The sequence below is a fragment of the Lissotriton vulgaris genome, chromosome 7 (genome assembly GCF_964263255.1).
Source record: "Lissotriton vulgaris chromosome 7, aLisVul1.2, whole genome shotgun sequence".
Taxonomy (NCBI): Eukaryota; Metazoa; Chordata; class Amphibia; order Caudata; family Salamandridae; genus Lissotriton; species Lissotriton vulgaris.
Window position 1 is genome coordinate 859,965,735 of NC_141695.1, and position 15,897 is coordinate 859,981,631.

The window sequence follows — 15,897 nt, forward strand, 5'->3', positions numbered from 1 at the left end:
CTATTTACAGTGTTTACAAAATGTGAAAACTGCAGTATTAGGCACAATATAAAAGCGAAGTATTATCAGCTGAAGTTAGTGGTCTAGATCTGGTACATACATTTGCTTACTGTAACTCTCAACTGAAATGGTTAGCAGTCAAAGGAGGGATACTCTTTAACCAGAAACTTATTTGGGGTACAATATGCTGCTATCACTGTGAAGAAACAATCTAGACTCTAGAGGATCAAAGATAAGATTGCCACCTTCAAACTTATTCAGGCAAATTAGTAATTAAACAGAATCAATTTTCTTCCTCCAAGATGACCTAATGTAACGTGCTGAACGGACATCACCTAGTTTGCTGTAGCTAAAAGTAACAGACTCCGTTTTCTACTTCCACTCATCACAACAAATGCACATGATCAGTGGGGGCAAGCAAAAGAAGGCAAATTTGCACGAGCTGGTTAAAAAAAAAATCTTTATTTTACATATTTAAAAACATAAATAATATATACAGACATTTTAAATACCACCTGCTACCCATGGGCCTCCTCTCTGTTCGCTTTAACAACTTCAGCTTGATAAAATATATAGATGTGCACCACTGATCTCTTGTCTCTTTTGTAACAGGATGTGGTGTACATAAAACATGGAGTAGTCCCACAAGGGATGCATGAGAACTTCCACTCAGAGGCAAGAATTTTTTTTTAAAACATAGGACGTGTAGTTTACAAAAGTCATTGGTAAAAAAGAACCCTCACTTTAAGATTATGAGGGCCTTAAACATGAGAACTTTGGCAACAGTTAATGAACCGCTCTATCTATGCAACCACTGCATATTGAAAATGGGAATGTACTTTGTTTTCTCTGAAAGCATTTTCGAAACAGCATTGAGAAAGAAAGTTACGTTTTAAGGCCAAATCTTTTGTTTCAATAAGTTGAACTATACTGTTAACGTGGTACAAACATGCTAAACAGTTGCAAGGAAAGCAGAGCATGAGTGTCAGTACTATGCAACAATCCCATGACACAAGGCGGTGGTCCAGGGTGATGAAACAACGTAAAAGAAATGAAACTCTTGAGACGCAGTCTCGCACCATTTCAACATGTAGCGGCAGAAAACAAACTCAGAGGGCAGGGCAGGAGAGGTTTTTAATCTTCCACCAGTGCATCCCAAGTAAAATAAAATAAAGGGGTTCAAATTGTAAAACATTCCAGCAGCAGAAAAAAGTAAGAGGGATTTTCAAGTTAAAGATCGAGGTGACACTTTACGGAGGCCTTACTTTATGGCAGAATCAATCGTGCACACCTATAGTAAAAGGGTAAAGAGGAGGGAGTTTATATTTACATTAAGGAATGTTGCCTTACAATGTCCTGCTGGTATAGGAGAGCAATGCAAGTCCAGTTGCTGACATTTGGAGTCTCACAAGTTGACGCCTTAGAGTGGGCGCCACTTTCAAAACCAAGAGCTCATATGCAAGTTCTTCCTGCAGATGCTTGATGTTAGCATAGGCGTCTGAGGAAGCTCCATTCTTTGGGTGTGAAGTGGCACCTGTAGAAATCACAATGGCTGTCTAAGCACTGTCCTTGGCTATTGCTGCCCATTGTTTATTAAGGACAGGATGCTCATCTTTTCCTCTACCTCTTCATTGGACTTGGGCGCCACGCCAGTGCCTAGGCCGTACAACCTCCCACAGTACTTGGCATCATCAATGTGATCTTCGAAAAACAACTATTCAGAGGAGAGAAGTGCAAGAAATTAGTGCCATCCACATGTGAGAAAACAAAGGTTACAAATGTCTAAGGCATAAAAAAAACAGAAAAGGATTACAAGCAGCTTCTCTTGTCTAAAGAAATGGAGTGATAAAACCGCTAAATATGTCAGCTGGTGAGTGACACTAAATTATCCGATGAGCAATGCCCCTGGGTTCTCCCATGTTACCTCTGTGGTTTTAGTATTAATGCTCCATAACAAGGAGGATACTGTATGCATTAAATACCCTTTATTCATGACCTTTATTTAACATAACCTTGCTACATTTTCTACTGCGCCATACATGCCCAAATAACCCTGTCACAATGAGAAGCAACAATACTGCTAAGGATTTCTGCACCTATATTGAGAACATTTATTTCTGACACCCCACTAAATTTTAAAAAGCGGTCTCTATTTTCTCTTGGATATCAATAAAATTGCAGATTTCATACCATCTGCAATGTACATGATAGTTTAAAGGTTTGTAAGACTACAAGATTTATGCAAGGTTTCATCAAAAGGAAGAAAGTCATCAGAGCCCTTTAGCTTATATTGTATAAAATATTAGTAAAAAGAAACTGGGTCATTTAAGACCAATAGGAACAACACTTCAAGAATTTGAGAAAAGAGTGCCCTTACCCATGCAAAGCACTAAAATGCTAAGTGATAATTCTCTGGCAATTGTCAAAAGAAGCTGTGAAAAGTAACTGAAAGGTTTACGTCATTAAATTGTCTTTTCAGTTTTAAAAGGGCCAGTTAGCCACACTAGAAAGTTTGCTGGGTAACAGGATCCAAGCCCAGCATCCCAGACATCAGTCCCCTCTGATTTTATTCTGATGTTATTCCCAAAACGTCAACCAAGATGAAGGAGCTATATTGTATGCCACTGTAAGATTTCAGTGGGAGTGTCAACTGAACAATACTAGTCAGTTGTCATTTCCATTCCACTGATGGGTGCCAATCGGACATAGCATAGGAAGATGTAAAATAAGGTGACTCTACAGACAGCGGTTGATCAATAATTCTCTGGCAGCACCCCTGCTCTACCCACCCCATTGCCTAGCTAATTGCAACTCTCTACCCAGACTGAACAAACCACCTTATGACTATTCTTTAAAACCTGAGAAGTTTTGACACAACTATGGTGACTTACAAGCCCCTGATACCTATTAGAAGCCTGTTTAGATGGTTTGGACAGGAATGTTTAGATGAAACAGTAAGTTTTTCTCCGCCTTCAATTAAGCCAATTACCTTTTAATGTTTTATGAAGCATGTTTCTTCACTTTAAACCCGTTTAAACAAATGGTTGTATTTTTCTGTAATAAACATTGCACCTTGTGTACAGACCACTGGGATCAAGATGCCTGGTTTTTGTAAAAGTGACACTAGGAAATGGGATTAAATTTAAATGATGCGTTTTATGGAATCCCTATAAACAAAGTTAACGATTCAGTTTAATTGTCTCCCATTTCAAAGTGTTGCCTTTACACACAGCAGATATCTTGCTCCCAGTGGCTGGTAGACACAGTGCCATATTTATATCTGAAAATACATCCATATTTTTTTTTAAGTGGGAGAAATTTAAAGTGTTCCATAGCATGAACATTTTTGCGGAACATTTTCTGTTTTCTAAATTTCTCCCATTAAAAAAATAAATATATGTTTGCATTATATATGTAACAGTGCCACATATGATGAAAGGTATTCCAATGCCACAAGCCCAGAGGCTCTCATTCACCCATGCACATTTATACTAATAATACACACACATGTTCACACATCCCCAAAGACCACACTCAAAGACAAACATGACAGTCCAGTCATACTGCCCCTAGTCAAAGTATTTTGTTCAAACCATAGCATCTGGCTCTATGGACATTAGGCTTAAGGTCAATGAAGATGGGTGTCTGGTAACAGCTCTTGAGTTGCTTAGCCTTCAATAGCTCACAATGATTTTCACTGATCAGAAGTAGCTCTTACTACAGAAATTGTTAGAGACCCCCTGCTCTAGACTAATGTGCTCCTGCTCCCCTGCGTGTTGACCCCCCACACTTTCCCAGAGTCATCGTCCCCCCCCAGTCAGACCCTCCTGCTAAAATTCCCCCGCAGCCCCGCCCAACTGATGACCATCTAGGGCAATCGGTTCTTTACTCCTGGCCAACAGCTCCTACAGAGTTTCTGGATTATGCTTTCACGTAATCTAGTTTTTACTGGCCTCCTGGTTTACTTTTTCCCTCAGATATGAGTTCGTATTCTGGACTACCACCTTATGCTGTACATTGGTTTTAAATTGTGCCAATCATCTGGTATATATGGAGATATCTCGGATCTGGCATAACCCCCCATGACTAACGGGCATTGCCCAATTTGTACATCCTTTTATGAATTGATGTACAGCTTTTTCGTAACTCAAATATTCCTAGGCGACTTCAATCTCCATTGGAATGACATTAACGACTCAATGGTCAACAGTCTCAAAAACTTCATCGGCGCGCTTGACCTCACCTAAATTTGCAACAGCCCCACACACAACAAAGGTGCAATCCTGGACTTAATAATTTCCAAAAACAACTCCATTCAGCTTGACTCAATCCTTCCCTGTGATTGGTCAGACCACCACATCATCACTTTCTTCATCAGGGAAACCGTAAAACTCAACGCAGCCCAATCCACTAAAGCAAAGATATGAAAAAGAGACTTGAAAAAACTCAAGCCCAACACTTTGCCCACCCACTCCCATAAATTATTCCAGCCTCCGGATGGCCTCTCCAACGTACATGACCTCACCAACCACTACCTTAACTCAATGTCTGCGGTTATCAGGGATGTGGAATTCCTACAGCCTGACGCCCAGAACATATTGATAGGGGTCAAGGCCAAAAGATTTTATGTGTATTTTGTCCTTGGGACAAGTAGGACCAACCCCCTGCAGCACAAACCCTTTGGCTGCCAGTTTGCAGTACTACATTATGGATCAGGGAAGGGCACTGTCTGCAGTTAAGGTAATATTTTTGTCCATATATTAATGCAGATCAAACTTGTATTTATGGTTCATTAGTTGAAAGCCTTTATTATAAGGGTGAGCACTCTAAGTAAATGTTGTAAGTTCTGATTGCACTACTTACATTGGTTCCAATATAAATGTGTACACACATTTTTAGTGTTTAGCAATATGAAGCTACGTATACTGCTCCCAGAATGCTCTCCGATTTAGATGCAAATATTTGCAGAAACTAGAAAGCAAGATATTTGATTCTTTGCTTTCAAAATAAAATTTTGCAAAAACATTTCACTAAACTACTGTAAAAGTTTTGGTGCTAATTATTTGCAGCTTCATTTAGTAAAATGTGTTAACGTATGCTAGTATTTCCCAAAAATATTGATAATGGAAAATCAGTGTAAACAGTTTTAATAAGATTATGGGAAACATAAAAATAAACAAGCACTGGTAAAGCCAGTGGGTCTGAAATGGTTGGTCAGCCTTTTGGGTTTGTCAACGCATGACTTGTTTTGGCATGGTTTTTGTAAGACCTCATTGGTGTGGGAGATACCGGGCCCTTCCCATTATAACAAACATTGGCAAAAGTAAAAAAATTGCTTCAGTCTCAAAAAGCACACATTGCCACAGTAGTTCCTGGCACTGATCAAATTGGCTGTGTATTGATATGCTCCTTGTGAAAGAACAGACTGTTGTCACTCACAGTGAAGCTAGCCGATGGAGACAAAATTTTAATAAACACAAAAGGTGATGATTAAATCCAGACCTAATTAAGGGCCCAATTATTAAATAAAGTCTCAAAAGTGCACCCATGTCCTTGTATTAAGTGCAGACATACGACTTCCTTGAATTCACAGACTTTACAAAAGTAGGCCATGAAGAACAAGTTACTTACCTTCGGTAATGCTTTTTCTGGTGGATACAGTATCTGCCTGTGGATTCCTCACTTTGTGAATATCCTCTTGCGTCCGCAACATTCGGAAATTCTTTTAGTAGCTTTGCGCCGACGTGGGCGACGTCACAGAGGCACGACACCGCGCGTCTCCGCTGACGTCACCGACTCCATAATAGGCCCACGCCGGCGTGATGACATCAGTTCCGCCCTTTTTTCCGTGCCTTCGAGGCACACGGACAGACCAACATCAGTAGGTATGTACACAGTATACATAGTACACAAATGTCAAGAAAACACACATAGTGTGAAACCAAGCAGAAAAGCAATAGAAATAAAACTTTTCCTTCAACAATAAAAAAAATATTAACATCACAGTTACTCAGGTATAGAAGAGTGGACAACGGGAAGGCGGGTGGGTCAGTGAGGAATCCACAGGCAGATACTGTATACACCAGAAAAAGCGTTACCGAAGGGAAGTAACTTGTTCTTCTAATGGATACATCTACCAGTGGATTCCTCACCTTGTGAATAGAGTCCCAAAGCAGTCCCCACTCCTGGAGGAGGGTGTCTACTCCTCTATACCAGAAAGTCCTGAAGGACAGAACGCGCAAAGTGGCCTTCCCGCCTCACCTCGGTATCCAAGCAGTAATGCTTCGTGATAGTGTGGAGGGAGGCCCAAGTTGCCGCTCTACAACTGTCCTCAACAGGAACACCCCTAGACAAAGCAGATGTCGATGACTTTGCTCTAGTAGAGTGGGCTCTTATACCCTCTGGAGGTTCCTTACCAGCCAGGGCGTAGCAGATCTTAATGCATAGTATTATCCATCTTAAAGTGTGCGCTTGTGCCCGGCTCTTCCTTTTCTGCAGCCAGCAAATCCAACAAACAGCTGGTCATCCACTCGATAGTCCTTCGTCCTATCAAGATAAAAGCTCACCGCCCTCTTAGGGTCCAGACGGTGAAGCCGCTCCTCCTTCTTGGAAGGGTGAGGGGGAGGATAGAAGGTAGGAAGGATAATAGACTGTCCTAGATGGAAGGGAGTTACCACCTTAGGCAGAAAAGCAGCCCTGGTCTAAGAACCATTTGCTCAGCATGAATGGTCAAGAATGGGGGCTTTGAACTAAGAGCTTGAAGCTCACTTACCCTCCTTGCCGAGGTAATTGCAACTAGGAAAACCATCTTAAAAGACAACAACCTCAAGGGACAATTATGTAAAGGTTCGAAAGGAGAACCCATTAGAAAAGTTAGCACCAGATTCGAGTCCCATTGAGGCACAATAAAAGTTGGAGGAGGAAATGTATTTATGAGGCCCTTCAGAAATCTTAAAACAATAGGAGATTTAAATAAGGACGGCTGATCCGGCAAGCAGAGAAATGCCGACAAAGCCGAAAGATAACCTTTAACTGTAGCCACAGCAAACCCTTGCTGCGCTAAAGAAAGAGCAAATAAAAAGTATATCTGACAAACGAGCTCTCAAAGGGTCAATGAACTTCTCCCCACACCAAGTCACAAATTTAGACCATCTGTATGAATAGATTGACTTGGTAGAGTCACGCCTGGCCAATAGAATGACATCCACCACATCATGTGGGAGAGAAAAGGAATTCAGGTTGCCCTGTTCAATCTCCATGCATGAAGGTGTAAGGTCTGGATGTGGGGGTGTAGAACCTGCCCCTCCATCTGAGAGAGGAGATCTACCCTGAGAGGGAGACGGAGCGGCGGGCACGAGGAGAGGTGGAGAAGATCTGTGTACCACACCCTTCTTGGCCAATCCGGGGCGATATTGTCAGAACTAACGGCCCGCGACTTCGAACATTTCTTCAAACACTTTACTCTAATTAAAAGAACTGTGTGTATACATGCGTGTAAGCAGCGCAGGGACTCTTCAAATAACGGAGTTCTGGTACTCAGCGCCCTCCGATTTATAGCACTGCACGCACCTCTTTGTAGTCGCGCGGTTTTCCATCTCTCCTCACTCCCTGAAGTCTCCGGATAGGATTTCCATGAGCAGTGAAAGGAGATGATGCAGCAGAGCGGCTGCAGTTGTGTCTCCTGTGCCACTTACTTCACAGTGGGAGAGCCGAAATACTCGCAAACTTCAATGATGGACAGGACATTCAGCTGCAGGGCCTCCGCTGGCAATTCGAGACTTCAGATGTCTTCGTGTAGTACGAAACCCTATAAACATGCAGGACTACTCAGGTGCAATTACAAATCCTAGGCAGAACAAGCACTGCATGGGCCCGAAACCGCGGTGGGAGCGCACAAGACGCCGTCGCTGTGCACGTTGGCTGACCCGGCGCAAACTGTGGATTGCGGAGAAGACACGCCGAGCCTGCTGCCGCCAAGAGTGCTCGGCTGCGGAGGGAGAGGGACATACGAGAAGAGCCCGGTGAGTGAGAGTGTGGGGGAGGGGGGTAGAGGGAGGGGATGTGTGTACGCGCGCGCGGCGGCTGCTGGGGGGGCGGGGGGGTTCTCTGTGTGTGTGTGTGTGTGTGTGTGTGTGTGTGTGTGTGTGTGTGTGTGTGTGTGTGCGCGCTGCAGCAGGGAGGGGGGTTTCTATATGTGTGTGTGTGTGTGTGCATGCGTGCGTGTGTGTCTGTTTACAAGGAGCCATGAGACACAGGAGATCTCGGTGAACGCGCGTGCGACCTGATCCGATTCGGCAAGGTTGCGCGTGCACATCACTTGTCTCCTGTCTCCTTGACGCCTTGTAAGCAGAACTGCTTACAATAGAGTCTCACAGCGACGATCGCTTCGCGATCCGATCGCAGGTGCGATACCTAGAAACAGCCGTATTCCTCATGGTGGGTGTGGATCGACTACAAAAGGCACTGGGACAACCTGACTTGGCTCAAGTGCAGCCGTGTATCAAATGGGGAAAAACTCTGAGATAGTCGGGATCACTTTCTAGAGAAAGCAGAACCACTCTAAGGACAGGATAATGGCAGTTCTGCAGTCCACCTGCAGAGGCTGCACCCCTGCTTCCCATATGAGCTTTTCTGTTTTTTACAACTCTTTCCAGCGCCTACCCACAAACTTAACAGCATGTGTAGCAATATGGAATTCTTCAATACAGCTTTCAGATTCCAACATCCCAGCCAACGGCAACAAGCTCTTAGGGACACTTTTCCTTCACCCTCCTATCTGCTTTCATAGATAATTATTGCATGTACTCCCTGGCCACTCTAAGTCAATTGATTTTGTTTGCTATGTCTCTATGATAGTTATGGCATTCGAATGGTATGTGGAAAGCTTGTGACTGGTCTACTCAGACCCGAAGAAACGCCATGAAACAATTAGTGATGTGAACTGGGACCTTTTTCGGGCATGTCTGAATTGTGTTTACTATATGAATGAAAAAGTGGAAATGCACTTTTAAAACAAGAAAGGAAGAAGCGTATTGCTGCGGTTCCCAATTGTCAGAAAATCCGAGGAACACTATGGGTAAGCAAGAGGCCTCACATTAATGTACCTCTTTCATACGGAAGAAGGCCATCCCTGTAAGCAAGGAGTCAGAGCCTGCCTGGTGCTGACGGCCAATGCGCTGGAGGTCCAACTGGTCTGCCACCTCCTGGAGTCCCCCCTGGGAAAACATAAAAGAAATAAAACTTTATGCCATCCAGACAATCAAGGAGCTTCAACATCTCTGTCCTCAGCAAGTCAGAGAACAGGGACTACTGCTTGTCCACACAGAGCTTTTATACCTTTATGCATAGCCTTTCAAGGAGTCTAAACACCGGTCAATACTGTACAATGACAGGTAGTTTAAATGACAGCATGCTGCCACATGACATTTATTAGGAGCACACAATGTGCTGACGACTTTCAATAATCATCTTTTACGATACGCAAGATTGGGCCTCAAAGGGATTTCAAACCATTCTGCTAAAAGTTTATGTACCAGACAGTCCCTACTCTTTTACTTCCACCTTCCCAGACCTAGAGTTCCTGCATCTGACCCATCGCATTGGTAAAGCGACCAATATAAGTGATGTGGGTGTTCTAAATTGTCTTTGTGACATTGTTATTCAAAAGCGTGTTAGCCAGCTAAGCAGACAAGTGGCACAGAAACTTCAGCCTCCAGCACTTCTTGCATCAGGAAAAGCAAGAAAGAAAACACCCACCTACACAAAATACACAAACTCAATTTTGATGGCAGACAATAATAAATACACCTTCTGGTTGCAAACCTAACCTAAAGGTCTCCAGTGCCCATTCTTCAAATCATTTTCTGATTTCAAAAGTTGAAAGAACCCCTTGGTAATGCATGTAAATTCAGCAGCCAAAAGGTGGACATTACCTGTGCCACAAATACATAAAAACTGCAAGTACAGGTTTTTCCCAAATTGCTTCCTAAATAACACACTGAATTTCATCCAAAGCCAGTGGCATTTACATTAACGTCAGAAGAGAGCAAGCAACAGGGTCAACCAATGCTCTTAAGAAAAGAGCAGGGGGGAATGAGAGTAGCCAAGTCAAAGCTACGCTTCTACCCACAAAAGGTGTATTTGGTTGTAACAAATCGAAAAACGGTAAATGTGACCTATAAAAAGAGGAAGGGGGCAGTGTCCTCAACCTGCATTTAAATTACAAAAATTATTACATTAACAAGAAAAGAAGCATCTTAAAAAAGTATGAAGTTAGTGCCCTGAACAGTCTCTGTAGAAAGACACGAAGGATCTGGATTCGAAGAGGCCCCCTAAAGTGTCCAAAATTCCTACAAGTGGGAATTACTGATCCAGCTAGGATTGGTAATTCCTCCTAAATAGAAATTGTAATGCACCGATTCCTACAGGTTTCCCTCACATTCCAACACATTTGCCCAAGCAGTTTTCAGCATGTATTACTTGATTAATAAGGTGCAGGCGAAATGGGAGGACTGCAGTTTTACATACTTTGCTTAGCAGAAAACAACATAGTGGTGCAAATCCATTAGAGTCCATGCCAACGCCCCCCCCCCCCCCCCAACGCCCTAATTCCCTCAGAGACTCTCACTTCTGGGGGAAAAAACGATACAAACATGCCAAGTCAGATAAAGAGTGGTTTCTCGATATTTATGTAGTAAAACTAAACAATCACATAATGGATATTCAATTCTTTCAGAGGTCTTCTCCTCTGGATGAGAAAAATACATCTATAAATATCCAAAGAAACAGACAGCGCAATTTTGGACAATGGTGGCATGATAAAACTAAATTAAGCTTGTGCGCCATATGTCTCTTGGCCTCCCAGCCAGGCTCCCCAACCCATACAATTCCCACAGGACAAGACCGCTCAAACCTTCAGATTTTTGCAGCTCTTCATCAGATACTTGACATCGTAGATGGATGGAAAGAAGAGATTCAGAATATGGAAGAACTCGTGCTCTTCTTCGGGCAAGCGAGAGTCAGTCAGCAGTTTCACCATGTAGCCAAAATCATAGCCGCTAGCATACAGAGAAATAATGAACATAGCAGAACTGTTATATACCATAGATAGAGGAAGTACACACAGCTCAAGGAATAAAACGGATGCAAATCACAGCAGGACCAGGAAATTTAAATCATTCTGCTACCAATATGAAGGTCAGTGTGCCATAGGTCAATTGATCCTTGCAATAGTAACTAGTACAAATACATAATTTGACAACATAGCAGACTAGTCGCTCTGTCATGCATAACACTTCCAGCAATTCTGGTATTTCAGCCAACAACACTTTGTGTGCTGGGATTTTGAGCCTATGATAAAACAGTTAAAAGCAAAACTACAAGCCCTGTGATGCAGAATGCTGTTAGTCGGAAAAAACCAAAAGTAGACGGTTGTATCTTGTCATGATGCCAAAGCGCAGAGTTGTGAAAATAAAAATAAAATGTAGTTCCTAGCATGGTTCCTTTTACTCTTGTAGCCAAACGAAGGTTTACAGCCTAATACGCGAGAAGGGAAAGGTAGCCAGTCAGAATCAAATGCCTGCATCTTCCTGCTAATGGATTAACATTAAACCTCCCTTGAAAACCAAGGACATTGTTTTACCAGAACAATGCAAAAAGCAAAGGTTAGACATATCTGGAGACACAGAGAGATGAAAAAATTGCCTGCTCCCCCACCCCGCCCCCCACACCCCCTCAAAGCACATCCTTGGTCTTGTCGATGGAGTATTTTAGTTAGGGAGCTTACAAAACTACTGTGAAGCGCCCACCATTAAACAAAGACAGTATGTGGTGCAGGTGCCGCCCCGCGAGAGCTGCCAGTGGGGGTGTGCATATTTTTCAGAATAAATATTTGGTCTGTTATTTGGTTGGCCCTCTCTTACACACGTAATCTCCCTGGTTGTACTCCTTTTTAGGTCGAGCGTTCGAGACCTTTTGTATATTCTTCAGTGTATACTTATATGTGTATGTACTTTGTAGGCTCTGGAGATCAGCCCTAGGACTTGTCCGCTTCCGCTTAGGGACTTTTTTTCTGTTCAACTGGCTCTATTTGATAGAAAACGACCAGTAGAGGTCAATAAAATACCAGAATTGCTTTCTGCTTGTTCAAACTGCCTCTGTTTAACTGTCTTGATAGAAAAGTACCTGCAGAGGTCAGTAAAATACCAGAATCTCTTTAGCATTCTCTAGATTCCAGTCCTAGGAATTGTCTTCCATGAGCACCCGTAGACAATAATATTTTTTTCAACTCTTGTATTTTCAGTGATATGGCCACCGAAGGCCCTGATTTTATGTTAACCCCTTCCTTGCTCATTACGAGCTCAGCTCGTCATGCAGTACACTGCTCGTGTGCTCATGACGAGCTGAGCTCGTCATGAACAATGGGATTCAAAAAAGTGCAGTATCCGGGATGAATTGCTGTAGCATTGAAGGTGTTAAAAACAGAGCTTTGGACTATACCATTTCCAGCTGAAAGTCAATACTTCTCTCCATGTGTTCTCATAACTGGCGTGTCACGCAGTTTGGTGCTTACTTTCCCTCCATGTTAAAGAACAGTAGATGTTTCAGCACCCTGGCTAAAAAGCTGTATAGGTAAATACATATTAGGTCCCAAAGGCGAGACCTATTGCATTGCAAATGCTTGTTTAACTTGGGTGTATATCTGTTTTATTAGGCTTTAGCTTTATTTTTTTCCTGTGTCCACAGATTGATCCCATTAATCATTTAGTAAGTTGTATCTATGTTTTTTTAATTTGGATTTGAGCTTTTATTGGCCTAGAGGTTTCGAGATTCTTTTTTTTTTTTTTAGATTAGGTACCCCACATATTGGTCTGATCTCGGACATACGTGTCCTCATATGCTGCTTTTCAAGATTTACTAAGTTTAATAAGTCTACACCGCGCTGATGCTTATTTATTTGGATACACAAGATACATTTGGCAGTTGACTGCATGGTTGTGGGATAGCTCGTTCATGTCCCACCTTGAGCTTGCGGAATCTTTTTCAGCTTCCTTCTTTCCTTTTTGAACCTGGATTGTTTGCAGGCTGATTCACATCATGGTTTTATTGGTGGCATGCTTCAAGAAATGTTTTCGCTTTTATCATATATTATTGTGGCATTTGTTGTTCTACAGGTAGGCTGTCTTACATATAAGAGGTCTTATATATTCACTTCAATGTTGACATCAACACATTGTACTGAAGCTGGTCTCAAGTACTCTTGAAAAGCTCAGAGACCCAAACGTCGACGAAAAGACCACCACTACTGCCAAACAATAAACTTGCCTTGATAATTGAAAGAACGTTCATGGACTATTGAGGAGCAATTGGGTGGTCGCCCTATTTGTCTCAGATCAGTCTCCATAAATTATGTGAATTTTGAGATCACTGTTAGACAAACTGCCTGTGCTGCCATTCTGACCATTTAAGATAACTTTATGTGGTTTGATAGCAATTAGTGTTTCGATTGTAAAGAAGCATGTCTTAAATCACTTTTGTGAAAATAAGTAATTCATGGATTATTCTCTCGACAACAACCTCTTAACACCTCAATGGTTTACAAAAATGTTTTCCCCCTTCAGGAGGCCCTTTGTGTTTACATTAAGGAAGCATTATACTGGAGCCGGACTGAGATTGCAGACCATATGCTGGTAACCACATTATGCAAAGATGATATCCCTCTTCATGTTTCAGACTCAGAGGAGAATCTGAACCAGATTCTTCATAGGATAACTACATTTAGAGGCCTGTCTAGGCTTTGAATAAATAGTGGGGAAAATAGGAGATGTTCCTGCTAACCCCAAAATCCACTGATCATGATTGACTTCACATTGCAGAGGAGGATAGGCCCTGCGCAATTTAGGTCTACTGATACATAAATGAGAGAGAAGAAATATTTTACTTACCTGTAACTATAGTTCTGCAGTACTGGAAGCTTTGATAGATTCACATGCTTGAATCATTCCCCGTCATCATGATGGGAGTCCCCATTAGTAGACTGATAGGTAAAGACTAGAAAAGGCCTAGGCCTCTTAGTTTATTAACCTATCATAGTCATTATTTTATTTTTTTTAAAAGACCAAATTTTGCCTTAACTAATCAACATGAATCACCCTCTAGAACCCTCCAGAGAGAAGCTCAGTACCTCAGATTTTCGTTCACTAGTGCTAAAGTTAATATGCTGAGAAAGACAAAGGTGAGCTTTCCCAGGGGAGGAGGGTGGGTCGCATATGAATCTATGAAAGCTTTCAATGCTGGAGAACTATAGTTACAAGTAAGTAACTTATTTTTTTACTCCAGTATTGGAACTTTCTTAGATTCACATGCTTAAATCAGAATAGCAAGCAGTTGAGTAGAACATGTACCATAGCCTTGACCAGCTTAAAAGAAATATACATGAATAAGACCTGCAAGTAATTACTAAACAATATGACAACCATTATCATATCAATAACAATTAAGGAATAAATTCCTTTAAGGAATAAAGTAAATAGTTTACCCTATGGAAATGTGATACAGCAAAACGGGTAGGGGGTAGACCGGGATGGCTCACCTTAATGGAATAGATGCTGAAGTACTGCTTGACCCACCGCCGTGTCGTTTAGAACTGCTGAATCCAAGCAGTAGTGTCTACGAAATGTTTCTCTTTTCTTCCACGTTGCTGTACAGCAAACTTCTGGAGGTGAGGCTCCCGCAAATAAAGCTGTAGACGTAGACACAGCCCTTGAGGAATTGGCTCTAACTCTCCAAAACAGTAGTTGGCCTGCTTTATGGTGGCAATATTTTATCGCACTTGAGATCCAACTAGAGATACTGTTTAGAGAACGGAAAACCTTTGCTTGGAGCGCTGTATGCTACAAATATTTGTGAAGTCTTGCAAAAAGCTTGTGTCTTTTGCAGATAAAGCTTTAGGCAACGCCTGACATCCAACGAATAAAGAGCTTTTTCAGCAATAGACGATGGATTCGGGAAGAAAGTCTTTAGTAGCACAGGCTCATTAAGGTGGAAATCCAATGGAACTGATGGAGCAAGGATTCGCATATGAAGTGACTTGCTTGTACTCATGAACCTCGCATAACGTTAACGGAGTAACCAACCTGTTTGTTTTACTAATTTCGCACATCTTACATTTACATGGGGTATCCGAGCGAAGCTTGCTTATGTGTTTTCTAATCCTAAAATGCTTGCAAACTAAAATGGCTGCTGCTACACGGGAATTTCTACTGCACATGCGTCTGTCATACCCACGTGACGTGACGTACTCGCAATTGTGGAGGGAAGTCTGTCCCATCTGCGCACTAGTGTTAAAATTGCTGTTCTATGTTTTCACATGCAAGAGAGGCTTGCATTGCTGCTTTTGCTAAGCTGTTCTTTCTGCCTAATCCTAATGCTAAAAGTTTATTATAAAGTAATGGGTATAGTGTAGAAATTCATGGTATACAGTGTAATTATTGTTTCTGTGTTCTAAAATGTTTCCTTTTACTTTCATGTATCATATTCTTTGGGCCTGGGAGGTGCTTATTACTCCATCTTGGAAGCCTTTACTGCGCATGACAGTCTGCCACGAGAAGTTGAAAACATTTGACATTGAATGAGAGCCAAGAAAGCCACAGCCAAGATGCGCCTAGGAAGCTAACCCATCACCTGCTAGAAAAAGCTGAACTGTACTGAAATTATTACATTGTATTTAATGTTAAATTCACCATTGTTAGATGGAAGGAATATGTCACGAGAACCTGAAATGTAATAGGCGTAAACGAAATTTGAATAAAAGACAGAGAAAGTCTAAAAATGTAGGTGGTGTTGTAGGAGAGCAGGGTCTGCAATCCTATGATCACCCCAGATTTTTGCTTTTTGCTT

At 42.0% G+C, this 15,897-nt stretch overlaps 1 protein-coding gene across 2 annotated transcripts in view; it reads right to left on the reverse strand.

Annotated features, from left to right (window-relative positions):
- Positions 1-446: 446 nt before the first annotated feature.
- CNOT8 (CCR4-NOT transcription complex subunit 8) overlaps positions 447-15,897 on the reverse strand; it is a 53,154-nt gene continuing 37,703 nt past the window's right edge. For both annotated transcript variants that reach the window (XM_086931247.1, XM_086931246.1), the window contains exons 5-7: positions 10,913-11,057; positions 9,105-9,215; positions 447-1,714 (exon numbers count right to left, since the gene is read on the reverse strand). In XM_086931247.1, the coding sequence (XP_086787373.1) occupies positions 1,574-1,714; positions 9,105-9,215; positions 10,913-11,057 (397 nt within the window). In that variant the 3' untranslated portion in view covers positions 447-1,573. The remainder of the gene's footprint in view (positions 1,715-9,104; positions 9,216-10,912; positions 11,058-15,897) is intronic.